The sequence below is a fragment of the Heterodontus francisci genome, chromosome 9, assembly GCF_036365525.1.
Source record: "Heterodontus francisci isolate sHetFra1 chromosome 9, sHetFra1.hap1, whole genome shotgun sequence".
NCBI lineage: Eukaryota > Metazoa > Chordata > Chondrichthyes > Heterodontiformes > Heterodontidae > Heterodontus > Heterodontus francisci.
This window is the reverse complement of record NC_090379.1, coordinates 506,121-530,000: the sequence shown is the minus strand read 5'-3', so window position 1 is coordinate 530,000 and position 23,880 is coordinate 506,121. Positions and strand designations below refer to the sequence as shown.

General features: G+C 45.8%; 1 protein-coding gene across 7 annotated transcripts in view; it reads left to right on the top strand.

Annotated features, from left to right (window-relative positions):
* The window catches only part of syne3 (spectrin repeat containing, nuclear envelope family member 3), a 227,240-nt gene that overhangs the window by 187,492 nt on the left and 15,868 nt on the right, over positions 1–23,880 (top strand). For 5 of the 7 annotated variants that reach the window (XM_068038411.1, XM_068038416.1, XM_068038413.1 and 2 more), the window contains one exon: positions 14,598–14,753. The exons of the other annotated variants lie outside the window; for them this stretch is intronic. In XM_068038411.1, the coding sequence (XP_067894512.1) occupies positions 14,598–14,753 (156 nt within the window). The remainder of the gene's footprint in view (positions 1–14,597; positions 14,754–23,880) is intronic. 7 annotated transcript variants of the gene reach the window in all.

Here is a 23,880-nt window from a genome sequence, read left to right as displayed (position 1 = left end):
ATTGAATGGTGGAGCAGGCTCGAGGGACTGAATGGCCTCATCCTGCTCCTATTGTTTATGTCCTTATGTGGTTATAAATCTTTTCTGCACCCTCCCTAAAGCCTTTGCATTCTTCCTAAAGTGTGGTGCCCAGAATTGGGTACAGTACTCCAGTTGAGGGTGAATCAGAGTTTTATAAAGGTTCATCATAGTTTCCTTGCTTTTGTACTCTATGCCTGTATTTATGAAGCCCAGGATCTTTCTCAACCAGTGCTGCCACCTTCAACACTTTGTGCACATATACTCCCAAATATCTCCATTCCTGCACCTCCTTTATTTTACATTACCTCTCCTCATGCTTCCTACCAAAATGTATCACTTCGCACTTCTCTGCGTTAAATTTCATCTCACGCGTGTCCACCCATTCCATTGGTCTCTCTGCCTCCTCTTGAACTTTCACTATCTTCCTCACAGTTCACTGTACTTCCAAGTCTTGTATAATCTGAAAATTTTTAACTTGTGCCCTGTTCATCCAAGCCTGGGCCATTAATATACCAAAAAAAGCAGTGGTCCTAGTCCCGACCCCTGGGGAACCCCACTGTATACCTTCCTCCAATCCGAAAAGCAGTTTCCACTACTGTCTGTTTCCTGTCACTCAGCCAACTTCATTATCCAAGCTGCTACTGTCCCTTTTATTCCATTGCAACTTTACCAACAAGCCTATTATGTGGCACTTTAGTACGCGCCTTTTGGAAATCCGTGTACACCACATCAGCTGCATTACCCTCATCAACCTTTCTGTTACTTCATCAAAAAACTCAATCAAGTTGGTTAAACATGATTTGCCTTTAACCATGCTGGTTTTACCTAATTAATCCATAATTGTACAAGTGACTTAATTTTGTTCCGGATTATAGTTTCGAAAAGCTTTCCCACCAACAAAGTCAAACTGACTAGCCTGTAGTTGCTGGATTTATCCTTACACCCTTTTTCAAGCAAGGGTGTAACATTTGCAATTCTTCAGTCTGACACCACCCCAGTATCGAAGGAGAATTGGAAGATTACAGCCAGTGCCTCTGCAATTTCCTACCTTCTCTCAGTATTTTCGGATGCATCCCTTCCAGTTCTGGTGATTTATCAACTTTGAATACAGCCAGCCTTTCTAATACCTTCACTGTATCAATTTTTAGCTCATCTGGTATTTCATCTACATCCTATTTCACTATGACTTTGACAGCATCTTCTTTGGTAAAGACACGTGCAAAGTTTTTCGTACCTTCAACAATGCCATCTACCATCAATGCGTAAATCTCCTTTTTGGTCTCCAATTGGCCCCACTCCTCTTTTTACATATACAAAGAACAGTACAGCACAGAAACAGGTCATTCGGCCCTCCAAGCCTGCGCCGATCTTGATGCCTGTCTCAACTGAAACCTTCTGCACTTCCGGGGTGTGCTCACTATCCAGGAAGCAGTCGCAACGCATTCATTCTCTGAAACTCCAGCACTATTCAGCAGCCGCCCACCCCCGCCCATGTGCCTGCAAGCATGGATACTTGGTGACGGGGACACCCGCTGAAGACATGGCTGATAACATCTGTGAGGAACCCATGGAATGAAGCAGAGGAATGTTACAATATGAGCCATGCGACCACCAGAGTCACCATTGAGCAGACCATAGGTCTTCTGAAGATGAGATTTAGGTGCCTGGTTCGCTCAGGTGGTGCCCTTCAGTATTTGCTAGCAAGGGTATCTCGCATTGTTGTTAATTGTTGCTCCTTACATAACATGGTGCTGCAGAGGGGGGAGGCCCTGGATGCTGAGGACATTGTTCAGCACGAGGTATCCTCAGACAAGGAGGAGGAGGAGGGGGCACAGCCACCTGAATGTCCGGGGGGAAGCAGTTGGAGGTTTGCAGAGCTGGGTGCATGGAATGCTCGGGAGGCTCTGATACTCAGGCATTTCCCCTGACTGGAGGTTCATGACACATGTAGTCTGCCAGTGACTGACATGTCAATCTGGATTCAGGCATTCACATCAGCTGGAAGCACAAAAGCACTCACCTGCAGGTGCTAATCTCAGCTGCAACAGTCCACCTTTCCCTCTAACACACCATGGCCCAATGGTGCACTTACCCAGATCTCCATCCCATGCAGAAAAAAAAGTTCTCCTCATGCATCATCAGTCACTTGAGACATAAATAAGCCAAATGTGAAATTTAATAAAATTTGTGGAAAGTAGCGCAGAAATTAACATGATTCCAAATCGCACCAGTGAACCCTAAGTGCAGTTAATGTGATTTCTTAAAACGTTTGCGAGTGCTCACGTATGTCAAAGCCCCCTTGCAGCCAGCCACGGCACAGGAAGGTGGCTGCTCAGGATGCCCCATGCTTGGGATGAACTTGGCAGGCGTCCTCTGACTGCCTGAGGTCGTGTGAACCCCAGCATGTTGAGGTGACCCTGAGCAGTCTCAGGACCACCCTCTGTCATCCTGGCATTCTGAGGTGCTAGTGTCACTGGCAGAGGGGACAAGGAGCCGCTGTACGTATCAGGAGCACCCTGAAAGCAAAGCCCACATGCATACTGTTATTGCTCCTGTGCCCTCATGAGGTTCATTCGGGCCTCCCTGCTGACCTCAGTGGGAATGAGCACCTGGAGGATACCCCAGGAGTCTTGTCCCAATCTCACATAGCCACTGCTGCATTGAGCTCGCTGACACTGCAAAGGTTTGCTTGTTTCTGCGCATCTCCTGCAGGCAGTGGGTAACCTGCTGCAGCTGGATCTCCACTGCAGTCACCAATCTGTTAATGGAGGAAGCCAGTCTCACAGATGGCAGAGACTGTGCTGAACTCATGGTCTGGAAGGACACCTCAAAGTCTGAGCCAGAACACTCATTGTCTCTGGTAACTCCGCCAGATCTCCATACACCTCACACTGCACCTGCAGCATCTCCCACCAAATGGATGACCTCAGAGGCTCATCATCAACATGGGGCTCAGTACTGGCCTGGCCTCCCACAGTCTTCTCAGTGTCGGAGGCAACGGCCGAAACTGCCTCTGGAAGCTGGTCTGGCACTTGTATGGTGCTAGCATCAAGTTGTAACCACAAACCTGAAGATTCAACCAGCCCAACTGATGTGACTGTATCTGAGCTGGTGCTTGGTGTGGGGAAAAGATATGTTGCTGCACCCTCTGAGGTCCCCTCCTCCTCTTCATGGGTGAATGGATGTCCCCTAGCTATGTCGTCTGTGATTCACCTGCAGAGGAAAACAGAATGATCAGATCTGAGTGACACTCCGGACTGAAGGGCATGTCATAGACTGCAGTGTGGCCACATGTCAGTGAGTTTGAATGCATGAACAACCTTTATTGCTTGAGCCACCAATACCCCCCAGCCCGTGTGCCCGCACCCTGGGGAACTCACCCTCCTGGCCAGGTGCTCCGGTCTCACCATCAGCAACTAAACAGCCTCTGTCCTCTCCAGCAAGTAGTAAAGCCTCCTCCTCCACACTAGTGAGAATTGCAAGGATTGGCACACTGTTACTGGTCCTTTCACAGGCATTCTGGGTCCTCTTCTCCTATGGAGACTCATGACAATCATTTCAGATACTTGACTTGAAGAAGTACCCGTGCATCCCTCTTGCTGCATGCTGCCTCTGGGACCATTATGATACAACCAAGCTGGGAGTAATGCACTGTTAATTCAGTCCCACTACTCCACAGGTCACAGCATATTAGTAAAGTTTCCCACCTACTGGAAAAATAGCCAAATCTAAACACCTTATTTATGCCCCAGAATCACACCAAACCAGGTAGTATATTTCTGGATTGGTGAGGTGTCCCAGAGTCGATTAGTCAGATGCCACTTGAAGTCTCCAGGTGAAATTAATGAACAGTCTGTGGTGGGTAGAGAAGGTTCAAGGTAGTTTGTCTGCAGCAGGCATCACACAGAACTGTCAGAAACAGGTTGTAGCAACAGGTCTACTTAGATTTTAAAGTAGCAGTCTTACAGTAGAAACTTTCTTGAGATTTCAAGAACTTCCAAAAATACAAAAGGCCACAGGACTCACACTTGAGGCAGAGATTTTCCAGAGACTGGAGAAAGTAGGAATTTTGCTACCTTCAACAATGCAGGCTTCCTCTCAACAAAGCAGTGTTTCTCCACAGAATGTAGCAACTCATCTTTTCCTGAGTCTTTTCCTCTCTTCAGGCATAAACATCAACAAGGCTCTCATACATTGGTTTTGCATCTCCTTCAAAGTTCTTTTAACTTCATGAAGAAATTAGAATTTTACTTGATACAGGAATTATTTTTCACGAGAAAGAGTTTTCTGGGCTGTATTCCTGGCCAGTCTCCAGCAGTAACTGAACAATCCAAAAGTGAAACTAATTTTTCCCACAACAACCTAGTTAGAAGATAGCCGTAAAACTTTCTGGCAGCTTGGATACAAATTACCTTGCACTCTTCAAATACCAACGACAAGTCTCTGCAGTCACTGTTCACAGAAAGTCCCTTTACTCAATCTTAGAGGCACACAGACCTCTTAGTTTTTTAAAAACAAAACTCTTATAACACCTCCACCATTCTTGAATGTTTTCATTACAATGTCAAACAGAAATTGAAAAAAAAAATTATCATATTTTCGCATTCATATCCTCATCCACTCTACTGGTAATTAACAAAACATTTCTTTGTACCATTGTTACTCATGTAACACAAGATTAAGCTCATGACAAAGCAGCGGTGATGACACTTTTTTTTCCCAAAATGTGTACAATTTTCAAGTGATAAGGCTGTAACAATAAACTCCATCAAAACATTTTGGCATTTCGGGTTTTAAATTTTGTTTTTCCACAAAGGTTGTTCCCAACAGCTAATTGCAACCTTCCAAACATAGCCTTCCAGATGTGTCATGTGTTCCTTCCGAGTGTCCCGATAGACCATCACCTTCGCAAGGTAAACTGCACAGTTAGAAACACTGGCCCTGACTGGGTTCACTAGTCACCGCGGGGTAGGCGGTGGTGTAGTGGCATTGTCACTGGACTAGTAACCCAGAGACCCAGGGAATTTCTCTGGGGACATGGGTTCGTGGGTTCGAATCCCACCTTTGTTCTTTGCTGTCGAAGGAACCTTGGTGCTTTGCTGCACCCATCCAAGCAAATGGACAGTGTTCCATCACACTCCTGACTTGTGCCTTGTAGATGGTGGACAGGCTTTGGGGAATCAGGAGGTGAGTTACTCGCAGCCGGATTCCTAGCCTCTGACCTGCTCTTGTAGCCTCTGTATTTAAATGGCTACTGCAGTTCAGTTTCTGGTCAATGGTAGCCCCGAGGATGTTGATAGTGGGGGATTCAGCGATGGTAATGCCATTGAATGTCAAGGGGAGATGGTTAGACTCTCTCTTGTTGGAGATGGTCATTGCCTGGCACTTGTGTGGCGCGAATGTTACTTGCCACTTATCTGTCCAAGTCTGGATATTGTCCAGGTCTTGCTGCATTTCTACACGGACTGCTTCAGTATCTGAGGAGTCACAAATGGTGCTGAACATTGTACAATCATCAGCGAACATCCCCACTTCTGACCTTATGATTGAAGGAAGGTCATTGATGAAGCAGCTGAAGATGGTTGGGCCTAGGACACTACTCTGAGGAACTCCTGAAGTGATGTCCTGGAGCTCAGATGATTGACCTCCAACAACCACAACCATCTTCCTTTGTGCTCGGTATGACTCCAACCAGCGGAGAGTTTCCACCTGATTCCCGTTGACTTCAGTTTTGTTGGGGCTCCTCGATGCCATACTTGGTGAAATGCTGCCTTGATGTCAAGGGCAGTCACTCTCACCTCACTTCTTGAGTTCAGTTCTTTTGTCCATGGTTGAACCAAGGCTGTAATGAGGTCAGGAGCTGAGTGTCCCTGGCGGAACCCGAACTGAGTGTCACTGATCAGGTTATTGCTAAGCAAGTGCTGCTTGATGGTGCTGTTGATGACACCTTCCATCACTTTACTGAAGATTGAGAGTAGGCTGATGGGGCGGTAATTGGCCGGGTTGGACTTGTCCTGCTTTTTGTGGACAGGACAAACCTGGGCAATTTTCCACCTTGCTGGGTAGATGCCAGTATTGTAGCTGTACTGGAACAGCTTGGCTAGGGGCGCGGCAAGTTCTGGAGCACAGGTCTTCAGTACTATTGCCGGAATATTGTCAGGGCCCATAGCCTTTCCAGTATCCAGTGCCTTCAGTCATTTCGTGATATCAAGCGGGGTGAATCGAATTGGCTGAAGTCTGGCATCTGTAATGCTGGGGACTACAGGAGGAGGCTGAAATGGATCATCAACTCGGCACTTCTGGCTGAAGATCATTGCAAATGTGTCAGCCTTATCTTTTGCACTGATGTGCTGGGCTCCCCCATCATTGAGGATGAAGATATTTGTGGAGCCACGTCCTCCAGTTAGTTTAATTGTCTACCACCATTCACGGCTAGATGTGGCAGAACTGCAGAGCTTAGATCTGATCCGTTGGTTATGGGATTGCTTCGCTCTGTCTATCGTATGCTGCTTATACAGTTTGGCACGGAAGTAGTCCTGTGTTGTAGCTTCACCAGGTTGACACATCATTTTGAGGTATGTCTGGTGCTGCTCCTGGCATGCCATCCTGCACTCTTCATTGAACCAGGGTTGATCCCCGGCTTGATGGTCATGGTAGAGTGGGAGATAGGCCGGGCCATGAGGTTATAGCGTGTGGTTGAGTACAATTCTGCTGCTGCTGATGGCCTGTAGCGCCTCATGGATGCCCAGTTTTGCATTGCTAGATCTGTTTGAAATCTATCCAATTTATCACGGTGGTAGTGCCACAACACAATGGAGGGTATCCTCACTGTGAAGGTGGGACTTCGTCTCCACAAGGACTGTACAGTGGTCACTCCTACCAATACTGTCATGGACAGATGCATCTGTGACAGGTAGATTGGTGAGGACGAAGTCAAGAATGTTTTTCCCTCTTGTTGGTTCCCTCACCACCTGCCGCATACCCAGTCTAGCAGCTATGTCTTTTAGGACTCGGCCAGCTTGGTTAGTAGTGGTGCTATAGAGCCACTCTTGGTGATGGACATTGAAGTCCCCCACCCGGAGTTCATTCTGCGCCCTTGCCACCCTCAGTGCTTCCTCCAAGTGGTGTTCAACATGGAGGAGTACTGACTCATCAGCTGAGGGAGGGCGGTAGATGGTAATCAGTAGGAGGTTACCTTGCCCATGTTTGACCTGATGCCATGAGACTTCATGGGGTGCGGAGTTCATGTTGAGGACTCCCAGGGCAACTCCCTCCTGAGGAAGAAAGGGAATGGGTGACCAAAAGGCAGAGAAAGAGCAGGAAGGCAGCGCAGGAGTCCCCTTCGGTCATCTCCCTCCAATAAGCAGAGTTTAATGCGGAGAAGTGTGAGGTGATTCACTTTGGAAGGAGTAACAGCAATGCAGAGTACTGGGCTAATGGGAAGATTCTTGGTAGTGTAGATGAGCAGAGAGATCTTGGTGTCCAGGTACATAAATCCCTGAAAGTTGCTACCCAGGTTAATAGGGCTGTTAAGAAGGCATATGGTGTGTTAGCTTTTATTAGTAGGGGGATCGAGTTTCGGAGCCACGAGGTCATGATGCAGCTGTACAAAACTCTGGTGAGACCGCACCTGGAGTAATGCGTGCAGTTCTGGTCACCGCATTATAGGAAGGATGTGGAAGCTTTGGAAAGGGTGCAGAGGATATTTACTAGGATGTTGTCTGGTATGGAAGGAAGGTCTTACGAGGAAAGGCTGAGGGACTTGGGGTTGTTTTCGTTGGAGAGAAGGAGGAGGAGAGGTGACTTAATAGAGACATACAAGATAATCAGAGGGTTAGACAGGGTAGATAGTGAGAGTCTTTTTCCTCGGATGATGATGGCAAACACGAGGGGACATAGCTTTAAGTTGAGGGGTGAAAGATATAGGACAGATGTCAGAGGTAGTTTCTTTACGCAGAGAGTAGTAGAGGCGTGGAACGCCCTGCCTGCAACAGTAGTAGACTCGCCAACTTTAAGGGCATTTAAGTGGTCATTGGATAGACATATGGATGAAAATGAAATAGTGTTGGTCAGATGATCGGCGCAACATCGGGGGCCGAAGGGCCTGTACTGCGCTGTAATGTTCTAATTCTAAAAAAAAAACAAGTATACTGTTTTGGATACTGTTGAGGGAGATGGTTCACCAGGGGAAGGCAGCAGTAGCCAGGTTCATGGCACCGTGGCTGGCTCTGCTGTTCAGAAGGGCGGGAAAAAGAGTGGAAGGGCCATAGTCATAGGGGATTCGATTGTAAGGGGAGTAGATAGGCGGTTCTGTGGTCGAAAGCGAGACTCCCGAATGGTATGTTGCCTCCCAGGTGCACGGGTCAGGGATGTCTCAGATCGGCTGCAGAACATTCTAAAGGGGGAGGGTGAACAGCCAGTTGTCGTTGTGCACATAGGCACCAATGATATAGGTAAAAAACGGGATGAGGTCCGACAAGCAGAGTTTAGGGAGTTAGGAGCCAAGTTAAAAAGTAGGACCTCAGAGGTCGAAATCTCAGGATTGCTACCAGTGCCACGTGATAGTCAGAGTAAAAATGAAAGAATAGTCAGGATGAATGCGTGGCTTCAGAGATGGTGCAGCAAGGAGGGGTTCAGATTTTTGGGACATTGGGACCGGTTCTGGGGGAGGTGGGACTATTACAAATTGGACGGTCTACACCTGGGCCGGACCGGAACCAATGTCCTGGGGGGTGCTTTTGCTCACGCTGTTGGGAGGGTTTAAACTAAGTGGCAGGGGGATGGGAACCAATTGAGGAGGTCAGTTGACAGTAAGGAGGTAGTAACAAAAGCCTGTAAGGAACTAGATAATGAAATCAGTGTGATTAAGGGGAAGAGCAGGCAGGGAGCAGATGATGAATGTAAAGGGACTGGTGGTCTGAGGTGCATTTGTTTTAATGCAAGAAGTGTAGTATGTAAGGCAGATGAACTTGGATTAGTACCTGGGAGTATGATGTCATTGCTATTACTGAGACTTGGTTGAGGGAAGGGCATGATTGGCAACTAAATATCCCAGGATATCGATGCTTCAGGCGGGATAGAGAGGGAGGTAAAAGGGGTGGAGGAGTTGCATTACTGGTCAAAGAGGATATCACAGCTGTGCTGAAAGAGGGCACTATGGAGGACTCGAGCAGTGAGGCAATATGGACAGAACTCAGAAATAGGAAGGGTGCGGTAACAATGTTGGGGCTGTACTACAGGCCTCCCAACAGCGAGCGTGAGATAGAGGTACAAATATGTAAACAGATTATGGAAAGATGTAGGAGCAACAGGGTGGTGGTGATAGGAGATTTTAATTTTCCCAACATTGACTGGGATTCACTTAGTGTTAGAGGTCTAGATGGAGCAGAATTTGTAAGGAGCATCCAGGAGGGTTTTCTAGAGCAGTATGTAAATAGTCCAACTCGGGAAGGGGCCATACTGGACCTGGTGTTGGGGAATGAGCCCGGCCAGGTGGTTGAAGTTTCAATAGGAGACTACTTTGGGAATAGTGATCACAATTCCGTAAGCTTTAAAATACTCATGGACAAAGGCGAGAGTGGTCCGAAAGGAAGAGTGCTAAATTGGGGGAAGGCCAACTATACCAAAATTCGGCAGGAGCTGGGGAATGTAGATTGGGAGCAGCTGTTTGAAGGTAAATCAACATTTGATATGTGGGAGGCTTTTAAAGAGAGGTTGATTAGCGTGCAGGAGAGACATGTTCCTGTGAAAATGAGGGATAGAAATGGCAAGATTAGGGAACCATGGATGACAGGTGAAATTGTGAGACTAGCTCAGAGGAAAAAGGAAGCATACATAAGGTCTAGGCGGCTGATGAAAGACGAAGCTTTGAAAGAAAATCGGGAATGTAGGACCAATCTGAAATGAGGAATTAAGAGGGCTAAAAGGGGTCATGAAATATCTTTAGCAAACAGGGTTGAAGAAATTCCCAAAGCCTTTTATTCATATAGAAGGAGCAAGAGGGTAACTAGAGAAAGGATTGGCCCACTAAAGGACAAAGGAGGATTGTTATGCGTGGAGTCAGAGAAAATGGGTGAGATTCTAAATGAGTACTTTGCATCGGTATTCACTGAGGAGAGGGACATGACGGATGTTGAGGTTAGGGACAGATGTTTGATTACTCTAGGTCAAGTCGGCATAAGGAGGGAGGAAGTGTTGGCTATTCTAAAGGGCATTAAGGTGGACAAAGTCCCCAGGTCCGGATGGGATCTATCCCAGGTTACTGAGGGAAGCGAGAGAGGAAATAGCTGGGGCCTTAACAGATATCTTTGCAGCATCCTTAAACACGGGTGAGGTCCCGGAGGACTGGAGAATTGCTAATGTTGTCCCCTTGTTTAAGAAGGGTAGCAGGGATAATCCAGGTAATTATAGACCGGTGAGCCTGACGTCAGTGGTAGGGAAGCTGCTGGAGAAGATACTGAGGGATAGGATCTATTCCCATTTGGAAGAAAATGGGCTTATCAGTGATGGGCAACATGGTTTTGTGCAGGGAAGGTCATGTCTTACCAACTTAATAGAATTCTTTGAGGAAGTGACAAAGTTGATTGATGAGGGAAGGGCTGTAGATGTCATATACATGGACTTCAGTAAGGTGTTTGATAAGGTTCCCCATGGTAGGCTGATGGAGAAAGTGAAGGCGCATGGGGTCCAAGGTGTACTAGCTAGATGGATAAAGAACTGGCTGGGCAACAGGAGACAGAGAGTAGCAGTAGAAGGGAGTTTCTCAAAATGGAGACGTGTGACCAGTGGTGTTCCACAGGGATCCGTGCTGGGACCACTGTTGTTTGTGATATACATTAATGATTTGGAGGAAAGTATAGGTGGACTGATTAGCAAGTTTGCAGACGACACTAAGATTGGTGGAGTAGCAGATAGTGAAGGGGACTGTCAGAGAATACAGCAGAATATAGATAGACTGGAGAGTTGGGCAGTGAAATGGCAGATGGAGTTCAATCAGGGCAAATGCGAGGTGATGCATTTTGGAAGATCCAATTCAAGAGTGAACTATACAGTAAATGGAAAAGTCCTGGGGAAAATTGATGTCCAGAGAGATTTGGGTGTTCAGGTCCACTGTTCCCTGAAGGTGGCAACGCAGGTCAATAGAGTGGTCAAGAAGACATACGGCATGCTTTCCTTCATCGGACGGGGTATTGAGTACAAGAGTTGGCAGTTCATGTTACAGTTGTATAGGACTTTGGTTCGGCCACATTTGGAATACTGCGTGCAGTTCTGGTCGCCACATTACCAAAAGGATGCAGATGCTTTGGAGAGGGTGCAGAGGAGGTTCACCAGGATGTTGCCTGTTATGGAGGGTGCTAGCTATGAAGAGAGGTTGAGTAGATTCGGATTATTTTCATTAGAAAGACGGAGGTTGAGGGGGGACCTGATTGAGGTGTACAAAATCATGAGAGGTATAGACAGGGTGGATAGCAAGAAGGTTTTTCCCAGAGTGGGGGATTCAATTACTAGGGGTCACGAGTTCAAAGTGAGAGGGGAAATGTTTAGGGGGGATATGCGTGGAAAGTTCTTTACGCAGAGGGTGGTGGGTGCCTGGAACGCGTTGCCAGCGGAGGTGGTAGATGCGGGCACGATGGCGTCTTTTAAGATGTATCTGGACAGATACATGAATGGGCAGTAAGAAAAGAGATACAGACCCTGAGAAAATAGGCGACATGTTTAGATAGAGGATCTGGATCGGCGCAGGCTTGGAGGGCCGAAGGGCCTGTTCCTGTGCTGTAATTTTCTTTGTTCTTTGTTCTTTGACTGTATACCACTGTGCCGCCACCTCTGCTGCTCTGTCCTGCCGGTGGGCAGGACATACCCGGGGTTGGTGATGGCAGTGTCTGAGACATTGTCTGTCAGGTCTGATTCCGTGAGTATGACTATTTCAGGCTGTTGCTTGACTAGTCTGTGGGACAGCTCTCCCAACTTTGGCACAAGCCCCCAGATGTTAGTAAGGAGGACTTTGCAGGGTTGACGGGGCTGGGTTTGCTGTGGTCATTTCTGGTGCCTAGGTCGATGCCAAGTGGTCCGTCCAGTTTCATACTTTTTTATTGACCTCATTGAGGTTAGATTCAACTAAGTGGCTTGCTAGGCCATTTCAGAGAGCATGTCAGAGTCAACCACATTATTGTGGGTCTGGAGTCACATATAGGCCAGACCAGGTAAGGACGGCAGATTTCTTTCCCTAAAGGGCATTAGTGAACCAGACGGGTTTTTACGACAATCGACAATGGCTTCATGGCCATGATTAGAAAACTGTTCCCATTAATTAATTGTGTGAGGACAAGGGGCACAGATTGAAAGTTTTGGGCAAGAAATTTAGGGGGAATCTGAGCAAGAACTTTTTTACACAGTGGGGGTAAAGACCTGGAACACACTTCCCGCAAGGGTGGTCGAAGTGGATGGCCACTTGAAGGAAATGGACTTGCAGGGCTACGGGGATCGAATGGGGGAGTGGGACTGACTGAATAGTTCTGTGGAGAGTCAGCCTGGCCTCAGTGGGCTGAATGGCCTCCTGCTATGCTGTAAATGACTGTGGCATCGTCTTAGAATCTGAGCTGAAATAGTTGAAGTGGAGTCAGGAAAACTTTCTTAACACCAAGATTGTATGTACATGAAACGCATTTGTTTCAAAATACAATGGAATCAGATTAATTTGAGTAATTGTGCTTTTAAGCTAAAAAATATTAGGATTCAGTTTCACTGGCCCCCAGTCAATTTAGCAAACTTAACATCCTTCATAAAAAAAGACTGAGCTTTTGTGGGGAAATATTGTGAGACTTTGGGTGAAGAGAGACCTTGTCACTATATTGTGCCTTTGTTGAATGCTGCATGCGGTCGTTTTGCCTTCAGTAGGTGGGGTCAGGAATAGAAACCCTCGATGTGCAAACTATTGTCCACTAGACACATTTATTAAATGCTGAACAGGTTTTTCTTTTTAAAAAAGTGTGCTTAGTATGAATAGTATGTTTATAGTAATTAAAACATGAAGAATACCGCAGCCTCTTCTCCTATACTTATTCTAAATTTATAAACAATCCTTAAACATCCCTCCTTTACTCCATGGCTGTACTTGCCCCAAAGTCACTGAGCCATCTCTCTATTCACTTCCGACTGCTGCCATTTTGCCCTAATGTTAAGGAAATAGCTCCAAATTGTTTTCAAGATATTCCAGACATTTATCATTAAAACTATATTCATAACTACGTTTAATAGGCAGACGTTGAGGATTTAACACACTCAGCTGCAATATGTATGTCCTTTTAAATACTCTGTGGGATGCTTGGATGATGGGCGTACAGGTCCACAGGTCACTGAAAGTGGCAACGCAGGTGGATAAGGTAATCAAGAAGGCAGACGGCATGCTTGCCTTCATCGGTCGGGGCATAGAGTATAAAAATTGGCAAGTCATGCTGCAGCTGTACAGAAATTTAGTTAGGCCACACTTAGAATATTGCGTGCAATTCTGGTCGCCACACTACCAGAAGGACGTGGAGGCTTTGGAGAGGGTACAGAGGAGGTTTACCAGGATGTTGCCTGGTCTGGAGGGCATTAGCTATGAGGAGAGGTTGGATAAACTCGGATTGTTTTCACTGGAACGACGGAGGTGGAGGGGCGACATGATAGAGGTTTACAAAGTTATGAGCGGCAGAGACAGAGTGGATAGTCAGAAGCTTTTTCCCAGGGTGGAAGAGTCAGTTACTAGGGGGCATAGGTTTAAGGTGCGAGGGACAAAGTTTAGAGGGAATGTGCGAAGCAAGTTCTTTACACAGAGGGTGGTGCGTGCCTGGAACTTGCTGCCGGGGGAGGTGGTGGAAGCAGGTACGATAGCGACATTTAAGAGGCATCTTGACAAATACATGAATAGGATGGGAATAGAAGGATACGGTCCCCGGAAGTGCAGAAGGGTTTAGTTTAGACAGACATCAAGATCGGCGCAGGCTTGGAGGGCCGAATGGCCTGTTCCTGTGCTGTACTGTTCTTTGTTCTTTGATGCATCACCCTCAAGGACAATTGCAGCAATCAGCCCACTCCTATGAAGACTCTTTTCAATGGCATGCTGTCTCTACGTTGCCTGCGGTGTGAAGTGCATACTGTCAGCACACTGTAGAAACGGCTAACAGTAATAAGTTACAACCCAATGATTGGCAAGAATAAGTTCAAGATATCATCCAATAAAAATAATTAAATTTTGTCAAATGCATTCAGCAGAAGGCCATAAGACATAATGAAATGGCGCTTAACAGGGATGTAGATGCTCTCCTTATTATCAACATAATTTGCCTGCTAAAGTGGTGGGCTCCAGATAGCCAAAGCCCAGTGGGCAGAGTTGACCAAGCCTATTGCCAGGTTTCCTCCAACACCATCCAAGTACTGATACTGAGGGAGATGAGGGCTTCCTGCCAGTTTCAAGAGAAACCAGGGAACTCGAGAGAATTCAGTTTTCTGCCTGTTCAGTAAGCAGCATGCTCTAGTTATGTGCACAAAGCAGCGGAAGTTTTTAACTTTTCTCAAGAGATTGACATTGTTTCCAGGTGCTGCATTCTCATGTACCTCATGGCCAGAAAATATTTGAAGCGCTCATCAGTGCTGAATTTTCCAGTATGAATGAAGAAGAGAAACAACTGGAAGATTTGCGATACCGATGGATATTGTATAAAACAAAACTGAGGGAGGCTGGACAACTCTTGGTATGTAATGTGACTGGATTAACAGAAGCTCATAAATAGCATTACTCTGAATCGTGCCAGTGTTTCTATTTTGCAGGAGTCCTTAGTGAATCACACAATTCCATTCACAAAACATTGCACAGATCTTGGTGTGGCCATTTAATGCAGATGACATAAATCAAACCTAAAGTTCTCAGTGCAATCCCAATACAGGCGATGATGTGCGTCAAGCTTTAAATAGTCTGTCATGACTTTTTCCAGGGGTTCAGGTTGCACATGTTGACAACACCCAGATCTACCTCTCCACTATCACTATCAAGAAATGAGCGAGAGTAAGCAGGGAGCTACAAGCCAGTTAACCTGACGTCAGTTCACAGAATCACAGAATTGTTACAGTGCAGAAGGAGGCCATTCGACCCATTGTGTCTGCACTGGCTCTTTGAAAGAGCAATTCACTCAGTTCCATTCACCCTCCCCCTCCCCGTATCCCTGCACATTCTTCCTTCTCATATAACGTCTAATTCCCTTTTGAATGCTTCAATTGAACCTGCTTTCCCCACACTCTCAGGCAGTGCATTCCAGACCTTAACCACTCTGTGTGAAAAAGTTTTTCCTCATGCGACTTTTGCTTCTCTTACCAAATAATTTAAATCTGTGCCCTCTCGTTCTTGATCCTTTCACGAGTGGGAACAATTTCTGTCTATCTACTCTGTCCAGACCCCTCATGATTTTGAATACCTCTATCAAATCACCTCTCAGTCTTCTCTTCTCCAAAGAGGACAGTCCTAACTTCTCCAAACTATCTTCATAACTGAAGTTCCTCATCCCTGGAACCATTCTTGTGAATCTTTTCTATATTCTCTCCAATGCCCTCACATCTTTCCTGAAGTGCGGTGTCCAGAACTGGACGCAGTACTCCAACTGAGTCTAAACTAGTGTCCTATACAAGTTCAACATAACTTCCTTGCTCCTGTGCTCTATTCTCCTACTAATATATTTATATGGCTACTCCAGTTCAGTTTCTGGTCAATTGTAACCCCCAGGATGTTGATAGTGCGGGATCCGGCGATGGTAATGCCATTGAATGTCAAGGGGTGATGGTTAGATTCTCTCTTGTTGGAGATGGTCATTGTCTGTCCAACAAGAGAGAATCTAACCATCTCCCCTTGAAATTCAATAGCATTGCAATCACTGAATCCCCCACTGTCAACATCCTGGGGTTACCATTGACCAGAAACTGAACTAGAGTAGCCATACAACTACTATGGCTACAAGAGCAGGTCCTGGCTAGGATTCCTGCGGCGAGTAACTCACCTCCTGACTCCCCAAAGCCTGTCCACAAAGCACAAGTCAGGAGTATGATAGAATATTCTTCTCTTGCCTGGATGGGTGCATGTCCAACAACACTTAAGCTCAACACCATCCAGGACTTGATTGGCACCCCATCCACAAACATTCACTCCCTCCACCACCGACGCACAGTGGCAGCAGTGTGTACCATCTACAAGATACACTGCAGCAATGCAACAAGGCTCCTTCAACAGCACCTTCTAAACCTGCGACCTCTACCAACTAGAAGGACAAGGGCATCAGATGCATGGGAATACCACCACCTGCTAGTTCCCCTCCAAGTCACACACCATCCTGACTTGGAACTATATTGCTGTTCCTTCACTGTCGCTGGATCAAAATCCTAGAACTCCCTTCCTAACAGCAGTGTGGGTATATCTGCCCCACATGGACCACAACAGTTCAAGAAGGCAGCTCACCATCACCTTCCCGAGGGCAATCAGGGATGGGTAATAAATGCTGGCCTAGCTAGCGATGCCCGCATCCCATGAATGAATGTATTAAAAAAAAAACTGTATGCTTCATTAAACACACTCTCAGCCTGTCCTGCCACCTTCAGTGACTTATGCCCGTATACACCCAGGTCCCTCTGCTCCTGCTTCCCCTTTAGAATTGTACCCTTTATTTTATATTGCCTCTCCATGTTCTTCCTACCAAAATGAATCACTTCACATTTCTCTGCATTGAGCTTCATCTGCCACCTGTCTGCCCATTCCATCAACTTGTCTATGTTCTTTTGAAATTCTACACTCTCCTCACAGTTCACAGTGCTTCCAAGTTTCTTATCATCTGCAAACTTTGAAATTATGCCCTTTACACCAAGGTCTATATCCTTAGTATATATCAGGAAAAGCAAGGGTCCCAACACTGATCAGTTGTCAGGAAAATTATTATTAAGGAATTCTTAAAAATGTACTTAGAAAATCAACAGTATGATCTGACAGTCAGTATAGTTTTACAAAAGGGAAATAGTGTTTGACAAATTTATTAGCGTTTTCAGGATGCAACTAGTAGAGTAGATAAAGCGGAGCCAGTAGATGTAATATGCTTGGCATTCCAAAAGGCATCTGATGAGATGCCACACAAAAGGTTGATATGCAAGATAAGAGCTCAAAGAAAGTTGGGAATATGTTAGCATGGATTAATTAACAGACAGGAAACGGAAAGTAGGGATAAACAGGGCATTTTCAAGTTGGCAGGCTGTAACTAGTGGAATACTGCAAGGATCAGCACTGGGGCTTCAGCTATTTTCAATCTACATTAATGACTTAGACGAAGAGACAGAGTAATGTATCCAATTTTGCTGACAGTACAAAGCTAGGTAAGAATGTAAGTTGTGAGGACACAAAGAGGCTGCAAAAAGATATAGACAGGTTAAGTGAATGGGAAACAAGGTGGCAGGTGGAGTATAATGTTGGGGAATGTAAGGTTGTTCACTTCAGTAGTAAGAATAGAAAAGTAGAATATTTTTTAAAAGGTATGAAACTCTTAAATGCTGTTCAGAGAAACCTGGGTGTACTCTGACAAGGAACACAAAGTTATCATGTAGATACAGCAAGCAATTGGGAAGGCAAATGGCATGTTGTCCTTTATTGAAATGGGATTGGATTACAAGAATTAGGAAGTCTTGCTACAATTGTATAGGACTTTGGTGAGACAAAACCTGGAGTACTGCGTGTAGTTTGGGTCTCCATGTCGAAGGAAGAATCTACTTGCCTTGGAAGCGGTACAGCGAAGGTTCAGTAGATTGGTTCCTGGGATGAGAGTTGTCCGATGATGAGAGGCTGAGTAAATTGGGCCTATACTCGATAGGTTTAGAAGAATGAGAGGTGATCGCATTGAAACATACAAGATTCTGAAAGGGCTTGACAGGGTAGACACTGAGAAGTCATTTCCCCTGGCTGACGAATCTAGAACACGGGCGTCACAGTCTTGGGATATGGGTTTGATCATTTCGGACTGAGATGAGGAGAAATTTCTTCACTGAGTGTTGTGAAACATAAAATCATAGGATGGTTGCAGCACAGAAGAAGTCCATTGAGCCTATCATGTCTGTGCTGGCTCTCCAAGAGCAGCTCATCTAGTCCCACTACCCTGCCTTTTCCCCGTAGTCCTGCATATTTTTTCTCTTCAGATAATTATCCAGTTCTGTTTCGAAGGCCTCGATATAATCTGCCTCCACCACACTCTCGGGCAGTGCATTCCCGATCTTAAACACTAGCTGCGTGAAAAAAAACATTTTCTTCATGTTACCATTGTGGCTTTTGCCAATCACCTTCAATCGATGTCCTCTGGTTCTAAATCTTAATACCAATGGGAACAGTTTATCCCTATCTACTCTGCCCAGACCCCTCAAGATTTTAAACACCTCTCCCAAATCTGCTCTTAACTTTCTCTTCTCCAAGGAGGACAGCCCCAGCTTCTCCAGCCTATCATTGTAACTGAAGTTCCTCATTCCTGGAACCATTCTTGTGAATCTTTTCTGCAGCCTCTCTGATGCTTTCACATCCTTCCTAAATTGCAGTTCCCAGAACTGGACACAATACTTGAGTTGAGGCCAAACCAGTGTTTTATAAAAGTTTATCATAACTTCCTTGTTCTTGTACTCTGTACCCTTGTGTATAAATCCCAGGATCCCATATGATTTATTAACTGCTTTCTCAACCTGCCCTACAACCTTCAATGATTTGTGCACATATACCCCCAGGTCTGTCTGCTCCTACACCCCATTTAGAATTGTACCTTTTAATTTCTATGACCTCTCCTCATTCTTCCTACCAAAATGCATCATTTCTCACTTTTCTGCATTAAATTTCATCTGCCACTTGTCTGCCCATTCCACCAGCCTGTCTATGTCCACTTGAAGTTTATCACCATCTTCCTCACCAGCTCACAATATTTCCAAGTTTTGTGGTGTTGTATTATCTGTTTCTAACTTAATGTAAAAAATCTGAAGGGAAGGCATAAAGGTTGAACACAGAGCTTTAATGGAGACTTGTTGCTTGAGCTTACACGTGCTAACTGTGCAAGAGAATTGAATCATATATTGCATCACTTCCTATGATGACATACATATGAGCATAAACATATATTTAAATTATTATGTTTAACATACTAACAAATACCCTATCACAGCATCCCCCTTCCCTTAAATGACAACCCCATATAACATTAATATGTATATGAATAAGCAAGCATTGAGATATAAGAAATTTGACAGCTATAACACTTTTCACACAAAACTTTCAACTGTAACAAGAGCATTTGGAACACTCCTCTTCAAGGTATTGTCTGCATTTGGAACCGTACTGGTCATCGGCTGACTCAACTGGACCTTGTGACGATGACATATAGGTGTGTTCTCGAACTGTCCGTCCTATCCTGCAGATTGTATTTGGGAGGATTGTCCTCAGTTGTGGGTGTATTGCTTGTTGTCTCTTCGTCTGCAGAACGTACGCTAGTATGCGTAGGCGATGCTGGTTGACTGCCCTGTGCATGGCTAGTAGAGAGACCCGGTGTGCAATCAATTCCCTTGCAGTACCATACCACTTGGTGTTGTCACTTCATAGGAGCATAGTTCTTTGCACATCTTGGAAGCTTCTGCTGGGATCCATGTTTGTTCTTGCAGATGTAAATTTAGTTTCCTTTTGTTTTCGGCGGAAACCAGGGGGCTGCTGGGTAAGTAAAACCCTATATATTTGGGCCGTTTAAAATAACTTACCTTTCACTGCAGCAGCTTTTTCGGGAGCAGAGAGTGCGAGTGAGTGAGCAGCTGGGAAGGTCAGTTTAAAGAAAATTTTATTTCCTTTTGTTTTCGGCGGAGACCAGGGGGCTGCTGGGTAAGTAAAACCCTATATATTTGGGCCGTTTCTGAACCCGAGACACTGCACCTGTAGTGTCTCCCACCCGCCCTCCTCCTCTAACCAAAAAAAAGGACTCGGTGGTGTGTAGATAAGGTAAGGCTTTTTCTATTTCTCTTTTTTTTTTATCGTGTGATTGGGAAAAAACTTTTCGTTCCTTTTTCATTTAACTAAGTTTAAGCTTAAGATTAAAAATGGCAGGAGATCTCAGACCCGTGACATGCTCCTCTTGCTCAATGTGGGAGCTCAGGGACATGGCTGATGTCCCTGACTCATTCACGTGCAGGAAGTGTGTCCAGCTGCAGCTCTTGTTAGACCGCATGATGGCTCTGGAGCTGCGGATGGACTCACTTTGGAGTGTCCGCGATGCTGAGGAGGTCATGGATAGCACGTTTAGTGAATTGGTCACACCGCAGATTAGGATTGCTGAGGGAGAAAGGGAATGGGTGACCAAAAGGCAGAGAAAGAGCAGGAAGGCAGCGCAGGAGTCCCCTGCGGTCATCTCCCTCCACAACAGGTATACCGTTTTGGATACTGTTGAGGGAGATGGCTCACCAGGGTAAGGCAGCAGTAGCCAGGTTCATGGCACCGTGGCTGGCTCTGCTGTTCAGAAGGGCGGGAAAAAGAGTGGAAGGGTTATAGTCATAGGGGATTCGATTGTAAGGGGAGTAGATAGGCGGTTCTGTGGTCGAAAACGAGACTCCCGAATGGTATGTTGCCTCCCAGGTGCACGGGTCAGGGATGTCTCAGATCGGCTGCAGAACATTCTGAAAGGGGAGGGTGAACAGCCAGTTGTCGTTGTGCACATAGGCACCAATAATACAGGTAAAAAACGGGATGAGGTCCCACAAGCAGAATTTAGGGAGTTAGGAGCCAAGTTAAAAAGTAGGACCTCAGAGGTAGTAATCTCAGGATTGCTACCAGTGCCACGTGATAGTCAGAGTAAAAATGAAAGAATAGTCAGGATGAATGCGTGGCTTGAGAGATGGTGCAGGAAGGAGGGGTTCAGATTTTTGGGACATTGGGACCATTTCTGGGGGAGGTGGGACTATTACAAATTGGACGGTCCACACCTGGGCCGGACTGGAACCAATGTCCTTGGGGGTGCTTTTGCTAACGCTGTTGGGGAGGGTTTAAACTAATGTGGCAGGGGGATGGGAACCAAATGAGGTCAGTGGAAAGTAAGGATGTAACTAAAGCCTGTAAGGAACTAGATAATGAAGTCAGCGTGACTAAGGGAAAGAGTAGGCAGGGAGCAGATGATGAAAGCAAAGGGACTGGTGGTCTGAGGTGTATTTGTTTTAATGCAAGAAGTGTAGTAGGTAAGACAGATGAACTTAGGGCTTGGATTAGTACCTGGGCGTATGATGTTATTGCTATTACTGAGACTTGATTAAGGGAAGGGCATGATTGGCAACTAAATATCCCAGGATACCGATGCTTCAGGCGGGATAGAGAGGGAGGTAAAAGGGGTGGAGGAGTTGTATTACTGGTCAAAGAGGATATCACAGCTGTGCTGAAGGAAGGCACTATGGAGGACTCGAGCTGTGAGGCAATATGGGCAGAACTCAGTAATAGGAAGGGTGCGGTAACAATGTTGGGGCTGAACTACAGGCCTCCCAACAGCGAGCGTGAGATAGAGGTACAAATATGTAAACAGATTATGGAAAGCTGTAGGGGCAACAGGGTGGTGGTGATAGGAGATTTTAATTTTCCCAACATTGACTGGGATTCACTTAATGTTAGAGGTCAAGATGGAGCAGAATTTGTAAGGAGCATCCAGGAGGGTTTTCTAGAGCAGTATGTAAATAGTCCAACTCGGGAAGGGGCCATACTGGACCTGGTGTTGGGAAATGAGCCGGGCCAGGTGGTTGACGTTTCAGTAGGGGACTACTTTGGGAATAGTGATCACAATTCCGTAAGCTTTAAAATACTCATGGACAAAGACGAGAGTGGTCCTAAAGGAAGAGTGCTAAATTGGGGGAAGGCCAACTATACCAAAATTCGGCAGGAGCTGGGGAATGTAGATTGGGAGCAGCTGTTTGAAGGTAAATCCACTTTTGATATGTGGGAGGCTTTTAAAGAGAGGTTGATTAGCGTGCAGGAGAGACATGTTCCTGTGAAAATGAGGGGTAGAAATGGCAAGATTAGGGAACCATGGATGACAGGTGAAATTGTGAGACTAGCTAAGAGGAAAAAGGAAACACACGTAAGGTCTAAGCGGCTGAAGAAAGACGAAGCTTTGAAAGAATATCGGGATTGTAGGCGCAATCTGAAACGAGGAATTAAGAGGGCTAAAAGGGGTCATGAAATATCTTTAGCAAACAGGGTTAAGGAAAATCCCAAAGCCTTTTATTCATGTATAAGGAGCAAGAGGGTAACTAGAGAAAGGATTGGCCCACTCAAGGACAAAGGAGGAAAGTTATGCGTGGAGTCAGAGAAAATGGGTGAGATTTTAAACGAGTACTTTGCATCGGTATTCACCGAGGAGAGGGACATGACGGATGTTGAGGTTAGGGACAGATGTTTGATTACTCTAGGTCAAGTCGGCATAAGGAGGGAGGAAGTGTTGGGTATTCTAAAAGGCATTAAGGTGGACAAGTCCCCAGGTCCGGATGGGATCTATCCCAGGTTACTGTGGGAAGCGAGAGAGGAAATAGTTGGGGCCTCAACAGATATCTTTGCAGCATCCTTAAACACGGGTGAGGTCCCGGAGGACTGGAGAATTGCTAATGGTAGCAGGGAAAATCCAGGTAATTATAGACCGGTGAGCCTGACGTCAGTGGTAGGGAAGCTGCTGGAGAAGATACTGCGGGATAGGATCTATTCCCATCTGGAAGAAAATGGGCTTACCAGTGATAGGCAACATGGTTTTGTGCAGGGAAGGTCATGTCTTACCAACTTAATAGAATTCTTTGAGAAAGTGACAAAGTTGATTGATGAGGGAAGGGCTGTAGATGTCATATACATGGACTTCAGTAAGGCGTTTGATAAGGTTCCCCATGGTAGGCTGATGGAGAAAGTGAAGGCGCATAGGGTCCAAGGTGTACTAGCTGGATGGATAAAGAACTGGCTGGGCAACAGGAGACAGAGAGTAACAGTGGAAGGGAGTTTCTCAAAATGGAGACGTGTGACCAGTGGTGTTCCACAGGGATCCGTGCTGGGACCACTGTTGTTTGTGATATACATTAATGATTTGGAGGAAAATATAGGTGGTCTGATTAGCAAGTTTGCAGACGACACTAAGATTGGTGGAGTAGCAGATAGTGAAGGGGACTGTCAGAGAATACAGCAGAATATAAATAGATTGGAGAGTTGGGCAGAGAAATGGCAGATGGAGTTCAATCAGGGCAAATGTGAGGTGATGCATTTTGGAAGATCCAATTCAAGAGTGAACTATACAGTAAATGGAAAAGTCCTGGGGAAAATTGATGTACAGAGAGATTTGGGTGTTCAGGTCCATTGTTCCCTGAAGGTGGCAACGCAGGTCAATAGAGTGGTCAAGAAGGCATACGGCATGCTTTCCTTCATCGGACGGGGTATTGAGTACAAGAGTTGGCAGGTCATGTTACAGTTGTATAGGGCTTTGGTTCGGCCACATTTGGAATACTGCGTGCAGTTCTGGTCGCCACATTACCAAATGGATTTGGATGCTTTGGAGAGGGTGCAGAGGAGGTTCACCAGGATGTTGCCTGGTATGGAGGGCACTAGCTATGAAGAGAGGTTGAGTAGATTAGGATTATTTTCATTAGAAAGACGGAGGTTGAGGGGGGACCTGATTGAGGTGTACAAAATCATGAGAGGTATAGACAGGGTGGATAGCAAGAAGCTTTTTCCCAGAGTGGGGGATTCAATTACAAGGGGACACGAGTTCAAAGTGAAAGGGGAAAAGTTAAGGGGGGATATGCGTGGCAAGTTCTTTACGCAGAGGGTGGTGG